The sequence below is a fragment of the Chaetodon trifascialis genome, chromosome 13 (assembly GCF_039877785.1).
Source record: "Chaetodon trifascialis isolate fChaTrf1 chromosome 13, fChaTrf1.hap1, whole genome shotgun sequence".
In the NCBI taxonomy this organism is placed as follows: Eukaryota; Metazoa; Chordata; class Actinopteri; order Chaetodontiformes; family Chaetodontidae; genus Chaetodon; species Chaetodon trifascialis.
In genome coordinates this window covers 8,884,051-8,903,056 of record NC_092068.1, presented here as the reverse complement: position 1 = coordinate 8,903,056, position 19,006 = coordinate 8,884,051, and the positions used below count along the sequence as shown (strand labels likewise).

At 41.8% G+C, this 19,006-nt stretch overlaps 1 protein-coding gene across 1 annotated transcript in view; it reads right to left on the bottom strand.

Moving 5' to 3' along the window:
- plpp4 (phospholipid phosphatase 4) overlaps positions 1 to 19,006 on the bottom strand; it is a 43,940-nt gene that overhangs the window by 15,515 nt on the left and 9,419 nt on the right. Inside the window, exons 2-3 of the mRNA XM_070978313.1 lie at positions 6,614 to 6,722; positions 2,339 to 2,429 (exon numbers count right to left, since the gene is read on the bottom strand). Coding sequence (XP_070834414.1) covers positions 2,339 to 2,429; positions 6,614 to 6,722 — 200 coding nt within the window. The remainder of the gene's footprint in view (positions 1 to 2,338; positions 2,430 to 6,613; positions 6,723 to 19,006) is intronic.

The window sequence follows — 19,006 nt, the reverse complement described above, 5'->3', positions numbered from 1 at the left end:
ATGATGAATAACATCCCTTGTGCTTTGTGTCACTCTCAGAGTGTCGTCTGAGAAAAGTCCAACTTCCAAAATCGCTGCATCATATCTTGACTGATAGATAATCACACAATTAAGCTGCAGGGGTTTGGAATGATATTAGTTATTGGACAATTGCACAAAGGGAACAGCGTGTTCTTTAAAAGAGAAAGAGGCGATATGCAGAAAATACTGTATCAAACAAAAAATACACAGCATTAGCAAAACCAAGTCCCACTGGTATTCCAAGGGTGAAAATCTCACACCCTTAATTTATGCCGGCTCAATTATATCTGTTTGAAATTTTGATTCATGAATTCAGAATTAGAGACCTTCAGGGACAACTTTGAACTCAACAAATTAGGAACATAGGGACAGCTGCTTTTCTGTGATTTTTAGCTTGGGATGAAAAATAAATAGGTCTGTAGGTAGTTAAAAAGAAGCTGCTTTTAGACTGCACACCCAACCGAAAAATGCTTTTATGATCTTTCTTTCTCATTAGGTCTAGAGATAGCTCTGGTTCAAAGCCATGCTCAGAACTGTGATCATGTAGAAACTTGTCAGAATCATGGACCCCTTTTTATTCGTTGTTCTTCTGACTGATGTTGTTTTCCTGTGCAGATATAACCCTTGTAGAAGTGCTTCACTGCGGGCGGTAATGGGCCTGTTAAGTTCTACACAGCAGTGTAATCTCTACTGATGAACTGAGCCACCCTCTATCCACCTGATTCATCTCAGTGTCTCTTTAATTGGATTTGTGTTAAACTTTCTTCATGCGGTCTGATGTGCCAAAGATTCTCCAGGCCTCTCAAACTATTTATAGAATAAATACAAGCGATTTGCAAATCCTTTTCGACCCATAATTAATTAAATACAGAACAAAGACAAGAACACATAAGAAGTTGAAACACGGGCATGTTTACCACTGTCTTACATCACTTTGTCTTGCTTGATATACGACTTCAGCTGCTCAACAATGGGTCATTATGTGTTTCCTAATGAACCACACATTTTTAAGAGTACCTGCACTGTTACACTGTTGAAACGTGCAGAATGTGGCTTTGCATTGTCTTGCTGGAATAAGCAGGGACTCTCTCTCTCTCTCTCTCTCTCTCTCTCTCTCTCTCAAAAAAGACGTCGTCTGGATGGCAACATATGTTGCTCCAGAACCTGTATGCACCCTTCAGCATTAGTGGTGCCTTGACAGATGTGTAAGTTACCCATGCCATGGGCACTAACACACCCTCATACCATCACAGATGCTGGCTTTTGAACTTTGCTCTCGTAACAATCTGGATGGTTATTTTCCTCTTTGTCCCACATGACACAACATCCACGATTTCTAAAAACAATCTGAAATGTGGACTCATCAGACCACAGCACACTTTTCCACGTTGCCTCAGTCCATCTCACGAGCTCAGGCCCAGAGAAGTCGGCTGCATTTCTTTGCATAGCAGAGTCTTAACTTTCTGTAGATGGAGCAACAGTGTTTACCGCCAACGGTTTTCTAAAGTGGATCCGAGCCCATGTGGTAGTATCCTTTATACAGTCGCACCAGTTTTTCATTCAGTGTCCCCTGAGGGATCGAAGGTCAGGCATTCATTGTTGGTTGTCAGCCTTTTGCCCCTGACATGCTGATGTTTCTCCAGATTCGATATTATGGATTGGAGAAGGTGAAATCCATAACTTCTTTGCAATTGTGCTTTGAGAAAACTGTTGGACTATTTGCCCGATCCTCGCTGGTGAGCGACTGAGCCTTTCCAGGACGCCCCTTTCATACCCAGTCATGATACTATCACCTGTTACCTATGAGCCTGTTTACCTGTGGAATGTTCCAAACAGGTGTTTTTGGAGCATTCCACAACTTTCCCAGACTTTAGTTTCTCCTGTCCCAACTTGTTTGAAACATGTTGCTGCATCAAATTCAGAATAAGCAGATATTTACAAAAATAAATGAAGCTGGTGAGGTCGGACATGAAATATATTGTCTTTGTACTGTATTCAATTGTTTTATGTTTTACAGAGAGCCAACTTTTTTGGAATTAAGGTTGTACTTGCGGTTTCAGTAATGAAGATTAACTTATGTGCTGTGCTGACTGTAACACTGGGTCACAGAGTTGAAACATTTGCAACACTGAGCACGACAAAACACTTCTAGGTTAGACCAGGCTTCCAGGTAGAGCGGGGAGGTTATTAAAAAACTTCAACAAATGCAGTATTTGCAGCAACTATAATATATATGCTGTCATTTAAACACCTCAAGGGCTATATTGTGACTAACAGCAACAAATTTGTGCCACTTCAAGTAATTGCTTCCACGTACCTAAACATGCCTCTTTGATCTCTGTCTTGTCCGTCCTCTGAATGATCTTCACCACAAATATCACGGCAAGTGGTGTAAGGAATGAAATTGCCTGTGAGGAAATAAAGTCAAAAAGCATAGAGTTATTGTTAGAGATGCACCGTGGAGTTCCACAGGGTCAGTTTTGTAGGTTAATCGTAAAATGACTTTTGCCTCGGGGACTGACATGAACGTATCCATTATTCAGAGTTCATTTTAACAAGGCAAACGGAGGAGCCAAACAAGCTTCTTTATTGTTCAGTGGGGTTTCTTGCCTGCACAGAAAAGAGGTTTGCTTCTCACTTGATAAGAGATTTCAGCCTCCTCAGCAAGTAGGTAATTATTCAGACTGTATTCATTACTTTCTGGCCAAATTCAATGTATTTTCTTTGCAACAGAGGTAGTGAAAACATTTCTAGTTCCATTATTATAACGTGCACATTGAATTCCCTCTTGAGTGCTCTTCATCAGTTCAGCTGTGTGTACATCTGTGTAACTCTGCCAATTATGAACTTATTTTGTGCCTCACTATCCCCTTTGAAGTAGGTAGATTCAGGCTTGTAATCACACTTTGATTCATGCTCTTAAGTGCACTAACAGTAACTACCTGAGCTAGACCTAACATCAGCCACGGTGTATTTATGTGATCGTGACATGGGCACAGGCAGAGGTAGAGTCAAAATGTTGCTTTGCAACTTACATACATCCTACTGCTCACACTGTAATCATGAACAATATAGTGCTAAAACTGGGTAAAACAGTATATTTTGCATTGTGCTGTATACTGTACATGGAAAGTATCACACTATATGTCTGTGGGATACAAGATGTTTGTACCTGCAGATGGAAACATATCTAACTGTGTCTTGTTGCAATGAGGCTGCATTAGAAGAATGAGTGGCTTGTACATATCACACTGGCTAAATAGATGAACAGTGTTCAAGAGAGAGAAAAAAAGATTCAATCACTGTTTCCTGTCAAAAATGGATTAAAGCAACAAATCTGTGGCAACTCAGCAGCTGGTGGCATCCATCATGTTTGCCCAAAATGCACCCTGCGTATGAGCGCCCTTTCTGTCACAGCGGCTCCCATCACTTTGTCACTGAGGCTGTGAGGGAATCCAGAGAAAAAGAAACACATATTTCTCTGTTCAGTGGAGATTTCCACATACCCTGTGAATTTATGCAGGGTGAGACAACTGTCCTGAAAAGCACCAGTGGCAAAGGTGCCCCGACTTTGGTGGCTGATTTGGCAGCTTGTGACATTTTCTCTTACAATTCCTGACAGTATTTTACTCACAGTATAACCTAAAACTATAGCCTGGCTATCCTGGAGTCTAATACAGCTGTCAGAGATGTGAAGAGTCATATGCAGATGAGTATTTATGAGGATTTAAGTTGCCATGAAGAAACTGTATGTGCATCATATGTCTGATGGTGTGTGAGTAGCTGTTATGTCTTTCATGTAGGTGAACAAACTAAATCCACATCTTGTGTAAATCTCAATAAAATTGATCTGTAGCTTTCACCTAGTGCCTGCCTGGAGGGTAGACTTTATTTGCAGCTCTCAGGAAGATTCCAAAATGTCCATAGCTGAGGACGCATTATTCTCATTTATCAATTTTAAGTTATATTAATACTTGGTTTCTATATATCTCTTGTGGCATATTATTTGTTTTAGCCGTTAATCACATGAAGATGGGAAGAGGAAAGATTTCCTCATCAGGAACTGATCTGAGGGCTGTATTTTACAGTTTTAGCCTGTTTACACATTCAGAAATACAGACAGATTCTACAGTCCACAGAAATGTGGACTTCGGCTGTACTGATAGGAGATTTGTATTCTGAGATCATTAGGCCAACAATAAATAACACGCACTGAGAAAATTCCTACCCCTCCCATGATCCCAAGATTGACTCTTGAGGCTGCACGCTGGCATATACGGCATATATATTAATGAAGGTCGCAAGGAGTCATAATGTCTTCATGTAAGTCTCCTCCATGGACTATTTTTAATGGCCAGATAAACTCTCCACGCCTTCAGGGCTTCTGTCAGTGCGATGACATTGAAGAAGCCTGACTGTTGGGTTTCAGCACTGGGTGTTTTTTCCAAAAGAGGCATGTGGGTGTGGGGGGGCTTTCTCTTCCACTCATTATATAGTGGCCTGCCTTAAGCAAAGACCCATGGAGTCTGAAGTTAATACAAACTGTCAACATTTTTAGAAAGGATGTGGAAAAGGGAAATAGAAATAATAAAGTGCAGATAAGCTCTAGCCAAAAGGTTTATCTATTTCTTTTTGCTGGAGGGCGTGTGTGTGTGTGTGTGTGTGTGTGTGTGTGTGTGTGTGTGTGCGTGTGTGTGTGTGTGTGTGTGTGTGTGTGTGTGTGTGTGTGTGTGTGTGTGTGTGTGTGTGTGTGTGTGTGTGTGTTTTGTGTGTTTTCTGCCTGATTGGTAGAGGCTTTCTATGACTAATGCACTTTTTAAGTGCTTATAATAGATACCCCACAAATAATATGTTGATGAATAATTTGAAGTTCAGTTTTTTATTCATGAGCCAAACCACTTCTGTTAATGTGTTAACCCTTTTATGTTAATCATTGGTTAAATTACTCAAAATCTTCAAAACACTGTTAAGTGGAGCCAAGCTAATCCTCAACATACAGTATCTTCAAGTATCTACTGTTGATTTTCAATCTATTGGGCCATTTTTTTAGATGGGGCCAGGGTATGGCAAAGTAAGACAGCAAACTTTACTGCCATTATTTTGAGCTTGAAATGACTCACAATTAGCCCTCTCTGCCTACTCTGCAGCTGTTTCTGCCCATAATGGGATGATTGATGTGTGTGGAGGTACATGAGACAGCGTGGACGGCCAGTCAGTGGAAGGCTGTCAGTTCACTGAGAGGTGAGCTAAACAAGCAATGGGCAGGCAAGTCTTTGCCTGTTAAGTTCATTTGATATTTGCAGTCAAAGCTGTACAGAATTAAACATGTCAGCCTGTCAAAGAAATGGTTCACTGAAACTGCAGTCTGTCCAGCTAATTCACAAAATATTTTATAGATATTTCTTCTATAATCACAGTAAGTCCATTTTTCTAATGCCATTATGAAGCTACACTTCTCACAAAAGCGGCCACTGCTGCTACAAACTCGTACAAACCCTGCTGGATCAGGGCAGCAGCCCTGATCATTTCCCATCTAACAACTTTGTATTAAACCTGTGAAAAATGTCTTGATCCCTGTTGGATGTGGCAGAAAAAGAGTTTATTATATAAGAGAATAGGGTGCAAAATGCAATCAAAAGGAGGACCAAATTTCTGGCCGTGAGCATCAGTCTGGAAAACACATTTAGAAGGTATAACCCTCTCTGCTTTAAAAAGCTCATCTTGCTGAGAGTTCAGGTTTTTCTCTTTACAGTTACAGAACTGTTGCAGATGCTGTATATTTTCTTGGTTCGGGTGCTGTGACCTCCTGCAGTCTCTGCTGGGTGCATGGCAAACCCCACGCTGACAACATATTTTTTTAATGAAAATTGTCTCCCAAACATTTCTGGTCATTAGAAAGTCTATGTTGGTGGCAGATGGAAATTGTGGAAGTATAGCAGTGTCAGGTTTAACAACAGCTTGTTTGTTTTGGCATCACTGTTGTCATATTTCACCATAATCACTCTCTGAAAATAGGACTATCTAGTCTCTGCCATCTGAGTCTGGAAGCAATGTATGACTCACAACTGCTTGAGAATGAGCTCCATAATGACCAGTATGATGTATTCTAAATGTATTGAAGCCAGTGATTGTCTCTGAGAACTGCACTGGGAACAAAATCAGCTCCAATATGTGCTGGGTGGAAGTGTTTGCCACAAGATTCGTTGGGTTATTTGCTCAGTGTTTACAGCATGAGCCGGAGGAAAAAAAAAAGATGTTCAGTCCTCGCTGTAGTTGAAGGTTAGAAATGCATCTTAACCCTGCACCACCCACTTCTGTCCAAGCAGAGATGATATTTACATTGGACGCGCTAATCACCACAGGTCTGTTAAAGCTCTTCTCATATCTATCAAGACAATTCAGGCTGCACTTGAACACTGGAAAGAAGAGGCTTTATAGCATTGATTGTCTTAAATGAAGGATTTCTGCAACACTAAGATTACTAAGAATTAAGCCAAGGATGTAGTACACGTAGATCACATTACTGACCACCTATTTAACAGCATTCAAGTTTGTAATAAGAGGAATGCATAAATAGACAGCAGGTACTTACAAACATGACCCTCTTGGGAATGTGGTCTGACTCAACTAGAGGATTCTTGTAGAGCCAAAGCTCCTCTGGTTGAATCACTCTCTCAAAGGGCTCCAGAAACTCTGTAAATCTGTGGCAGAACAAACAGATCAGTTACTCATTTTTTGTCATTCAGCAGATGTTTTTACACAGAGCAGCATGATTTTACCATGTACCGTATGACTATTATTATGATGTCACGTCTTTTTAATGTGTGCACAGTCTGATTATGCTTACATTTTGGCATTTCTGGAAGGACCTGTTGGTTCTTCCACAAGGATAAATATAAGTGAGCCCATGTAAGCGGAGCGACTTCAGCCAAGATCACCTACGGTGAAGAGTCCCGCTGTTTCATGCTGAACAAATTAGCATGCTCCTGCTTCCTCCAGCCCTGCCAGGCCGCCCAGTGATCTGTCAGACACGACCTTGTTCTCTGTCGTCTCAACAAAGTCTTTTTGTCACTGCACTCTAAAACAATTCAATAGGCTGCTCTGTTCCACAGTTGGGCTGTGAGATACTGTACATCCCAGGGCCACAGACAGCTCCCAATATTCAAAACACCAACCACAGCAGAAATAGATTTTTTGAGCAGTGTTGCTGGGACAGTATTGCTGGGGCATTGTCTTCTAACAAAGAGAAGAAAGAAAATGATTACAGAACTTCTGTCATTGGGGAAATTAGCTATTAAAATAGAGGAAGGCATTACTTGTCTTCTAATCTCGCTCTGTGTGTGAAAAACTGGCCCATATAAATTAAAAAATAAATCAGAAGTGCTGTGCGCTCAGGGGTGCCAGTAAAAACTCTAAGACCCCTGAAAACAACCCGAGATCCTTACTTAAGACCGCAGAATAGTAAATATCTGCAGGGCCTGTGTGCTCCAGAGCTCTGGGTCCCAGGGGTCTTAACTTTTTCCCACCATTCATCTCCCCTGCCCACGGCACATTCATTCTGACAACATATACGCCTAATAATTTCTTTAACTATCTACATCAGTGATTCCATTCATTGAGACTAATGGAACTGTTGAAAAAAGGAAGTTAATGTTCAAATAGTTGAAGCTTAAAGCTTCGGCTACACAAAGCAGCTGTGGTCTGATTAAATCAGCGTAGACACCTGTCACAATATCCACTTTATTATGATTAAATAGCATTAAATCCCATTCAGTGTAAAATCCACTTAAAAGAACGTATTTGGAACAGGGTAGGAGGTGTGGATGAAATGGTACTTGAGCTCAACTGACAGGTTTGTTAGTGTACATTAACCATTAATGTTGGTGAGTAGCATATGTTCTATAAATGCAGGATAATTAGGCTGCTCGGCCTGCTAGTTAAGGTTAGCAGCTTGAAAGCAGCTCATATATACATATACTGTAGAGGTACTGCTACTTTAACAAAAGATATATTGCAAGTTATTAAACATGCCTTAACTTAAAATCAGAAAAATCCTTGCAACAAATAAATAAACAATAGCAGGTGAGAAAGTTGCCCAAAGTTTGTGGGAAGATTTTTCGGTCCAGCAGGTCATTCTCCAGATGTACTGCTTCACTCTCAGTGGAAATAGCGATTGAGTAATGCTCTCCCAAACAGCTACATGCCCTTCAGCAAGGCATTTATCACGCATCCGCTCCACTAGAGCCACTCGCTGGCCAGCGGCAGAAGCGTGAGGATGTCCTGGATCATGAGCAGCTCCTCAGAGTGAATCTAACTGTGGAATTGTTGGCTAAAAGGCACGCCCATCTTCTGCAAACCTTTTTAAGATAAAAATTGATTCATGTACAACAAATTGTCTTATTTTGCCTCTCTCCAAACTACGGGAAAATCAATTATATGTTTTTAATCTCTCTGAAAGACATGCAGCCTAGCACACACTGTGGAAAGTCTGTTTGTGGGTCCGCTTATGGCTGTGTCATGAGGTTTTTGCAAGAGAGAAGCCTAATCAGTACTACCTAATTTTACACCTTGCTGAGCCTGGGCGCATGATTCACTTCAGCTGCATTACATTTACGGTATGTGGTCCACAATAAATTACACAGTGCTAATGATACACACCATGCCTCATGAATTACTCTACTTTGCCAGCTTGTCCTTTGTTAAGCTCTCTTGTTCAGATATCACTGACAGGGAATGCAGGGATTAAAAGCGGGCAGAGCATAGACAGAGTCACTCAAGGCAGACCCCACCTCAAGCCAGACAAAGAACCCCCCACCCCCACCTCCTTCTTGTAAACACTGATGTTCTCTGGTCATTAAATACCACAGCGGTCTACCTGTCACTCTGCAAGGCTTATCTTGCATCCAACCTTTAATGTCTTAATGAGTTTGAGGCACACGCTCCCCCCTAAGGTAACAACATAGATAAAATTCATCTTCACAATATTTGCTTGCATGGGCTCACATTAAAATGCATATAGTGTACACAGACCTGCTGCAGTGGGAAAAGAATCATGACTATTATTTAAAATGGGCCATTTAATCGGGGCTGCACGGTGGCGCAGCAGGTAGTGCGCGTGCCTCACAGCAAGAAGGTTGCTGGTTCAATTCCCGGGTTGGGCCTTTCTGTGTGAAGTTTGCATGTTCTTCCAGTGCATGCGTGGGTTCTTTCCGGGTACTTCCTCCCACAGACCAAAAACATGCTCATTAGGTTGATTGGTGACTGTAAAATTGCCCCTAGGTGTGAGTGTGAATGGTTGTGTGCTTGTGCCCTGGATTGACTGGCGACTGGTCCAGGGTGTACCCCGCCTCTCGCCCGTTGACGGCTGAGATAGGCTCCAGCACCCCCCGCAACCCCGAAAGGGATAGGTGGTATAGAAAATGGATGGATGGATGGGCCATTTAATCAAGGTTTAAAGGATTTTCATGAAATTAAACCCTGTTTTTGATGCTATTTTCAATGCATGTACGTTGTGCAATTATGTCTCTGTACATGTTTAACTTTGTTCAACCTCAACTCATACAATCATGTTTGTCATGGTAAGCAAAGGTAAAATAATTTGGGCCGACCTGAGAAATTTAATAAAAGGGTGCAGCTATAGATGGCAATAAATGCCTCGAATTTCATATGGTACTGTATTTTCAGCAGCACCTTGTTTGCTGGGGATGATTACTTTAATAAGCTGAAAATTAAAATGCCTTTTGGACATGTAGTTATATTCCTCTTTCCTTTGGAGAATTTGTATCCAATCTCCTCCACAAATCAATACCGCCCTCAAAGGATTTCCCTTGGCTCAAGATTCAGATTGAGTTTTTGGCCTCATCTTCTCTTTTCCAACAATAAACTTTATTAAAAGAAAGACGCCACTATGGTTTGGGCACATTTTAAGGGCTCCAGGCTCCAAACGTCAAACACAGATGGAATTAATCAAGACTTCATCCTTGATTCTATGGACAGAAGAGCCAAGCCTTTGTGGAAATTAATTTCACTTTTATTGTAATTTACAGGCTCAGATGAAAGCAGCGGGAAGTGCATCATTCACAAGCTGGTGACAGACGATGCATTTGTCTGTGTGAGGAACGAAGGACAATGTTGATTACGGTCACATAAGTAGAGCTAATGTCAGAGCTTGGAGAGGTAATGACATACACAGCAGGCATCCCACTTTACCCTGCTGGGAAATAATTGTAATCCCACTGATTCAAAGAGAGTCAGCACATTCAGGCAAGCAAAATGTCTAGTTAACAGCCAAAAGAGTTATATTTTAAATGTCATGTCATTTATGGCTTTTGTTTGTGGCTCATTTCCTGTTAAGGTTGCTCCTCTTTCTGTTCATTTCCAAGCTTAAAGGCCTGACAGAAGATTGCTCTCATGTAAAAGACCATCTTAGCAGCAGCTACACAGACACTGAGAAGGGACAAAGGCAAGAATATAGAGAAACAGTCTGAAAGATCAACCATGTAGAAGTCTCTCGAGACGCAAACATAGCAGTGTTAAAGAAATCTAAACCATTTTTCCACAATGGCAGACTCTCATCGGTGCTCCAGTTCGACCCAAGGCCCTCTGACATGAACTGTGGCTCAACTAGATGAGCTCTCTAAATGCCCATAAACAGGCGGCATACAAAAGGCCCTGAACTCAGCACCGCCTGCTGGCCGCCTGGGTTGTTTGCTCTGTGTAGAGACATGATTGAGCAAAGACATAATGGCATCTGTCGGGGCCAAACTACAGCATGACAGATTAACTGACAACCTGGGAAGTTTTATGGTGAATATGTGAAAACCAATGTTGGCATCAAACTTTTGAAAATCTGGAGATTCATAGTGGTGAGAGGCTTGTACGTTCATGCTCTGTGGACACAAGGAAGCCACAAACATTCACAATACAATCCAGGAAGAGCACACCGTGAGTACCCTATAGCTTTGGTGTTAAATCTTTACATTTGACCTTATCTAACTCAGGAAGTTTGCAGCTTTTTGCCTGCTCTCGGTTCCTCTTCAATAAAGCTCTGCAATTGGGACAATTTATCATCACCAATTCCTATCCATCTCTGTTAGATGCATATTCTAAATCTGACAAGCCACAGCCAAGGAAATAAAACTGAATTATTTCTCAAGTTCTCCTCTCGCTTTCTTCCCCTGCTGAAACGCCTTGGAGATTTAGCACACAACAGCATCAAGAACAATATGAGCAGCTAATTTGAAAGCTCTTGATTTACAATGCACTGTGGGCAGGATATGTGGCTATGGCCTCGGGAATACATATCTACTATGCCACCTTGACAGAAAGTTAAAAAAAAAAGAGTCAGGAAGTTCCTCCTTAATTAGTTGGATATGCTGTCAAGCAATGATGCACACAGAAGAGTGGAATAGCTTAGTTGTATTAACTTCAGGCGAGCTACCGCTTCCACAGAGTTAAGTCTGAAAGTATTTTTTTTGGCTGACTGTTTGTTTGTGTGTTGCTGTCTATCTGTTTTCGTGCATCAGCCTATCGCAGATATATCCAAACAGAGGCTGAGCATTCTCATCAATATTGATGACATTATATCTGCTTGCAGGGGTTGGCTGAGCAGGAGCCAAATGCTGAGAGCCATTATTAAACTATAGCTGCACAGCATTTATCTACAGGTGCAGGAGGCCGCGGAGCAGCTCCAGCACTGCGTAGCTCGCTCAGCAGACAGAGTGTGTGACCTTCCCCTCTCAAGAGAAATGGAAAGTATCAGGCAGTCTTACAATGTCCGCGACACAGAGGTGCAAAGCCCCACGCAGAGGTCTGTGCGGATGTCTCAGAGTTCGCTCAGGGCAAGTCTTGTCCTTAAGTGGCGAGGACTAAGACATTTTCCTAACTTTGTCGCACTTCTCACCAGCGCTGTTCACAGGTATGACTGCTAGAGCGCCTGACGCAACCCAGAGACACATTCAAAAGGATGGAGGGCATTGTGTCCGCTCACATTTGATTGCATTTTCGCTCACAAGGTGCACATTTGGCAATCAGCTGAGCTAGGAGCGAGCTGTTTGTGTAGTGAAGGGACTGAGGGGAAAGAAACTGGAGCTGACCATCTGCCAGATCTGGGATGAAATTTAAAATGACTTTTCAGACCAAATCAGAGGTGGGCAATCATCACTGCTTTTCTCTCAGTCTGATGGCACCCACATGTCACTCCCTGCTTATGATACCAATCATTTAATCATATAGCAGGGAGCTTTGCAAAAGTGACTTATGAGATCTACAAGCTATTAGGCTCAGGGGTTGTATAAGAGCCCGGAGGGAAATTTCCATCCTTCTCTGTTGAGTGCATCTTCTGGTTCATTTACTACTGGTAAATTCCCATTCCTCTTCTTACACGCCATCAAACCCAACTGGAGCATTGGGCTGTTCAATAAAGCTAAATGGTCAGAGGTGGAATGTTGAGAGCTTTGGTCTCAATATGGTTTATATCTAAAAATGTATATTGACATTGGAGAGATTCAAGGAGAAATAATAGGAGATACAGTTTGAAGTAAGAGAATGTTGGAGCAGATTATGTGCTGGCTTCTGATTCCTGGCCGAGTTTTATCCCAGTGGTGGCTGGCACACAGTCAGGCTGTTCTGGAGTGGACAAATCACCAACATACTGCTTGGACTTCCACTTCACACCTCTAAGCTCTCTGAGTTGTTGCACAGACCAGTCTCCAATGAAAAGGGTGATCATGCTCAGACTGTAGAATAAAACCTTGCAGAATAAAGTGCACTTTTTCTTTTGGGCCTTTCAGACGTGCTTTATCAAAGTGTTAATTCTCAGTCTGTCAGGTTTGGTTTCTGTAATCTGTTTTTGATTTGGTGAAGACCACTGGAACAAATGTTTGTGTTAAAGGCGCTATATTCTAAAGCTGATGGCTTGACTTTACACAGGCCATTAATGTTTCAATTTGCATGAAGGACCAGAGAGGCAGGATACATATCAGCAGAAGGACTGAAATGCTGTAAGCTGCTAACCAACTGCTGGCTGTATCTTCAAATTTACTGCACAGGCATGAAAGTGGTTTTGATCTTCTTAAGGAACTCATAGCAAGAAAACAAATAAGCATATTCACCAAAATGTTGAACTATTCCTTTGAATAAGCTTCCTGGCATGTACTGTATTATGCTATTTAACAATTATTACAGTGTCAAAAAAACCTGACCATTATAAGCATCGCAAAGGCAATATTAATGGCCAGAGTAACGTATTGGGTTCTATTACAATGAGCAAGTGTACCTGGTAAAGTGGGTCAGAACTATAATTTTTACTTAAGTCTATTTGGCACGAATGGATATTTTCAGTTCACATCAGCTTTTCTACAGTTGTGCATCTATGAAATGTGCTGTCACAGTGTTCCAACCAACAAAGAGAAATGTGTAATGACTGGATGCGATTCACCTCAGGTAAACCTCGGTTTATCACAAATCCACAACTTACACAGCAAACAACGCTGGGGGAAAAAGTACAGCATAGGTTTTGCTTAAGTCTCCATTTCTTACTCCATGCAGACAAAAAATCCTGCATTTGCTATCCCAGCAAAATCAAATCTAACTCCTCTAGCACGGCTGGATTAAAATACAGACAACTGGGTATCTGTGATTTAATAAAGCCCCACTGCTGCAATTCAATTAGGGGTGGGTCGCAGTGGAGAAAGAGGGAAACTGACTGTCAGACTTTGGATACGTTCTTGATTTAATTATCGCACTTTATTTCATTCATTATTGGACTCAGAGACCAGAACACGGTGCTGCTGCCTTGACAACTAATATGTGCTTGATGTGTGGTGTTGAATTCACAGGACCAGGAATAACAGCGCTTTTCAGGGGCAAGGCTTCTAAATACTTGTAAGCTAGTAACAATCTACCAGGTAGATTTCCAGAAACCTAAAAGAATGATATTTGAGGCTGCATTGTTTTGGCTGGAAAGGGACCAGACTGCAGGGGAACGTGTGGCTGGTTATGGCGATGGGTTTAAAGGCTGAAGTCTGGAAACAGAACTGAGGCCTGGAGATGGGCTTTGAGCTGGTTTATTGTGCCAACATCATCAGTCACAACCTGACTTAAAAAAGAAACAGATGGATGAATTCCATTGTTAGCCAACAAATGAAATCATACACCTGCTCCGGGGAACACTACACTCATAATATTAACAACCTCATCTGAATTCCCCATACAGCAAACTGCATAGCTAATATAATCATATTTAAATCAAAATAATTACTCAGATGTGTTAAAAGCATCGATTATGTATTTTCCTAGGGGCTTCATATACTATAGTCTGCTATATAAGTCAGAACTCTGCGAGTGCAATAAATGTCACATCCCGTCTCTCTCTGTCTCTGTTCGTGTTAGCGGTTACAGTCAGGGCCTTGGCTGAACGTGTCAAGAATGCACAGCACCGGTCCTGTCAGAGACAGAGGAGAGAGGAGCAGAGCGGGATAGATGCTGAGTGACACTCAGCCAGCTCTGGCTTCCCCAGAGATATGTATGCCTTCACAAGTTGGCTAAAGGGGAAAGAAAAAAGAAAACACCATCCTTCGCTTGTCATGCAAAACCCCTGTGGGAGATGCAGTGCAAAATGCAGGGTCATTCTTTTAATTTTAATTACCCATTCACATTTGCCAATTCAAGGGGATGTATTAAAGAGGACACAGTATAATGAGAAGCAAAATGAGGGTTGGCTACAGGTGTCTGTCCACGATAAAAGCCCCAGAGACACTTTGAGAAAGGTCAGAGGCCTGCATTTGAGACAGGCATTAGGAAGAGCAGTGGTCTGAAGCTGGCAAGACACGGCAAAAGGGACACAGAGGGATTGGGGAATAGAGTAAGCATGGTGTGGAGGGCGGTGCATGGCGAGATAAGTTTTCAACCCAGCAGGAAAGAAAGGAGCGAGGCTGCCATGCACAGATGATTTGCCAGCAGGCTTTACAAATGCTCCACAGGTCCATGGCTTATATTCATCAGGCTTGCTGAGTAAATGCACGGACTTTACTGGGCCATTGGCGTCGGCTCATCAGATTTGTTGAGCTTGCGCTTTCTCTTTTGCACTCAATGGAGGAGTCTGTCATTCTGCATTTAAGAACACAGTAAAACACTACACCAAATACGCTTCTTTCACAGAGTTATGTGAGATGATCGTACCATTCTCGCATCTGTGCACATTAAGTGCAGAGTTTGACCTGGGAGGCAATTAGTTCCGCTGAGCGTTAACGCTGGGACCAGGAGGGAACGGCTACCCTGGCTCTCCTCAAAGTTCAAAAATACACTAAACCTCACTAATCAACTCACTTTATATTTGTTTAACTCAGAAAGAAACAGAAATGGGAAAACACTTGGGTTCAGGGAAGTTTTGTGTTTTAACTGGATTATTTCCTGCCAAACAGCACTTTATCCATCCACCTTGTGCAGCACATCTCCAGTTATAGACAACACACCAAGGAGTTAGTATGCCCAGCTCTGGTTCTCAAAGGGGCACAAATTGTTTTTACATTTCTGAGTGTACAGATTACATAAACAAGATGTACTGTGTTTACCTCTAATTAGTCTTTAGAGGTGTTGTTAGGCATATTTTTGCCCAGGCTAGCAGGGCTAGCTGGCTGGTAAGTTCAAACATAGTTTAGTTTGAATGTAATTTATAATTTAGGACAGAGTCTACATGCTACTAATATGCTAAGGGTTGCAACTAGCCCTTAGTCTTCCACAAAATAGCAGTTGGCATGGAGCATCGTTTTGAAAGGTGGTATAACTTGGAGGATGAGGAGGAGCAAATTCTATTGTGTCGGTAACGCATTCTCCATGACAGCACACAAAGTGTTCAAAGATGACTGGACAGACAACGCTATAATATGAGAGCTTTTCACTGATTGGCCACAGGAAGTAAAAACGCCATTTTCTGCAACAGTATTTTGTTTTGTTTGGAATTTACACTAGTTAAGATGAACCTTGCGTCTCCATGATTGGTCGCACACCAACCATTGACACAGCTTTAGCATCAAACATCTAACATTTCAACATCATTTAGCATGGACTACCCTAACTTAAGAGAGAGCTTACATACAGCAGGATGCAACAGCCTACAGAACTGTGAAGCTGAGGCAGTTTACGAATGTATTAATTTTATTATTTACACCTGTAATAACATGTAATAACAGTTTATTAACAGTGCCGATTTGTTTTCTCCCATAAGAACTAGTGTAAAATTAAACTATTTGCACCGGCTCTACATTTAAGAGTTTATTGAAGCGGCACTCACCCTGGTGCTCTGTAACAGCCCTGAAGTTAAACCACAGAAGGATGAATGCATATTGGAAATATGTATTTATCAGTTAACCTTGAAATGTCTACAGTATGAAGGTAAAATTTGAGCTTCGCTGCATTCCCCTGATTTCAAAGAGATGATTGTCAAAAGATGAAAACAGGCCTGCTCAGGCTCAGATTATGAATTCTACAGGCAGAATAACTGACATCTGTGGTCACCTCAGAGGTTCAGGAATCTGTTTTCAGATCAAAGCAAACACCTAGTGTCTCTGGAGAATGTATATACGTAAAGGCACTTGGGTGGGTGTGTATGTGTGATTTAGCTGGCATGTGGAGTTTATTAACTTGGGCATTAAGGTAACCATGCTTGGAGAGAAAAAGACAGAAGGGAGGGAAAGGAGTGAAGTGGAAGGAATTCGACAGATGCATCCTGATCACTCACACTGGCTGTGATGTTGGACACAGATATGGGACTGGGACATAAGGCTGACATTTATCAGTGTTGTCATGCTCATCGTTCATCCTGGCAAATGTCAAAGTCGACAGCAACAAGAGAGAGATTCCAGCCTTGTACCTCTTTGGCCATTTAAACAAAGAGTGAACATGGACACCCATCAACAACACCCACGGAGTGTTAAAGCCAGTCATTAGCCGCATCAGAAGCCAAGGTTCACTAATAGATGTCCAGAAACATATACACACTTAACCTATAGACAAACACACGCACAGAGAGAGAGCTTCCAATGCACAAACACTCTTGCTTTTTCTTACAAACACGAACACAAGCACACATGGTGATGTTATGCTTTCATGCATCCATAATCACTTATTTCATATCTACTGATCTGTAAAGAGTCTATACTGAATGTTCTCCCACTGTTGCACCCACTTTCCTTGCCTCAGGCTAGTCAAGTTTTATGGCTACAGCTTGAATTTATTTTATTTCCCTTCCTGGTTATTGTTTTGTTTCCGCCACTCATCTCTGGGATGAGTTTTGATATCGCTTGGATTTTCTATCCAGAAAATCACACTCTGTCAGCCTGTCCTTTTTTCTAATTGTCTTGAGGAGGAGGGATGGTGATGTTGTCTCAGAAGACTTAAGAGATTTGTTTGTTTCATCTGCAAGAAAATTAAATGACCTCAACCCCCTTTTTTTCTGCTTCCACAATCCACATGTGCACATAAACAATATCTGTGTACAGCAGCTCATCCACTGCCCCTGCAACCAACATACAGGGACGTAAAGATAAATCCCACTTAAAGCCCTGCACATTCAAACAGGTGTTTTATTTCATTCTGGCTGATTAAGATCTTCAAGAAAAGCTGCCATGCTGCCAGTTCAGGTGCCCCCTATTCTTATGTCAATCGTATGGGGCAGAACAATAATAATAATGTGCGTTACATATAGTACAGCTTACATGGTATAGCTAAAAGGCCCTGTAGACCCCACATATTTTCAGGTATTGTCTGACTAGACATCCGCTCAGGTTGAAGGTGAGTGAAGCTATGCTGGAAATAGGTGAAGTCGCCAAACCCCACGCACTAATAAGGACAAAACTAGCAGGACTGAGGGAGATGTCAATCAAACCCACACAGTGTTTAGAAGAGCTCTAACCAGCCAAAGTAAATAAAATCCCGAGTGGGTTTATTTGTGCGTGCAGGGCTTTTAACTGCTTACAGTAAAGTGAAACCATTAAATGAGCTATGAAAAACTCGTGTTTGGTGAACATATTTATCTTATTAACGGTAATTTCTCAAAACGCCTTACGAATGAACGTCTTCCGCACGACTGGTCGTCCCTGACAGGTTGTCACATTCGTTGTATGTGTTTGAAGTACAGATGTAACGACACATAGCATAAGTGATGGATGTGTTTCATTTCAGTGAGGTTGCCAAAGAATCAGAGAGGGCTCATTTGTCCCCAGCCTTACATATAAGTGAGTTAAGAACAATTTAATGAAGTCCTTAACCAACAGCCCTGAGATGAGATCTAATTGGCCTGTTTAATTTAAGTGAAAACACCTGTGTGAGCGCAGCATTAACGTGTGTTGGGGTTTTCAACTGCATGCGCATTTGCAGAATAAAAGGTGACGGCGTCCACGTCAGTCTGGACCAGCCTCTTGAAGTGTGTGGTGTTTGATGACTCCGACTGTAAGCCTGATTCAGCCCCTATCAGTCAGTCCTACTGTGATTACTGTTTGTTCAGGCCTTTCAACTGAAATGTGGCCCGCTGACAGCACAGATGTAAGTTGGTGAAAGCATAATTAGAGAGAGTATTATTTCATAATCATCCGATTTCATCAGAAGGTCAGATGTCAGTGGAGAGCCACAGCTCAGCGCAAGTTTAACTCACTCTCACAAACTTCACTCACCACCAACATCTTGAATGTATTACAGTTCATGTTCCTCCCTCAACAATGTCATCCAACTTTGGCTTTTTCATTTGTTTTCACTGGTCTTGTAGCATAAATGAGAAAGCAGAAGAGTTTTTAATATATTTTTATTTTTCAGTGTGCCGTCCAGTGTTTAATGCGTGCTTCTTCTTGCTGTCAAGACTAAACTGTGTATGTGGGTGGAAATATAACGAGTTGTTGCGTGTGGAGGTTCTTGACTTTTTCCAATAATACCCACAACTGTTCCCAGCTTTCGCAAACTTGTAAAACTGATATACATTTAATGCTCGTCAAAA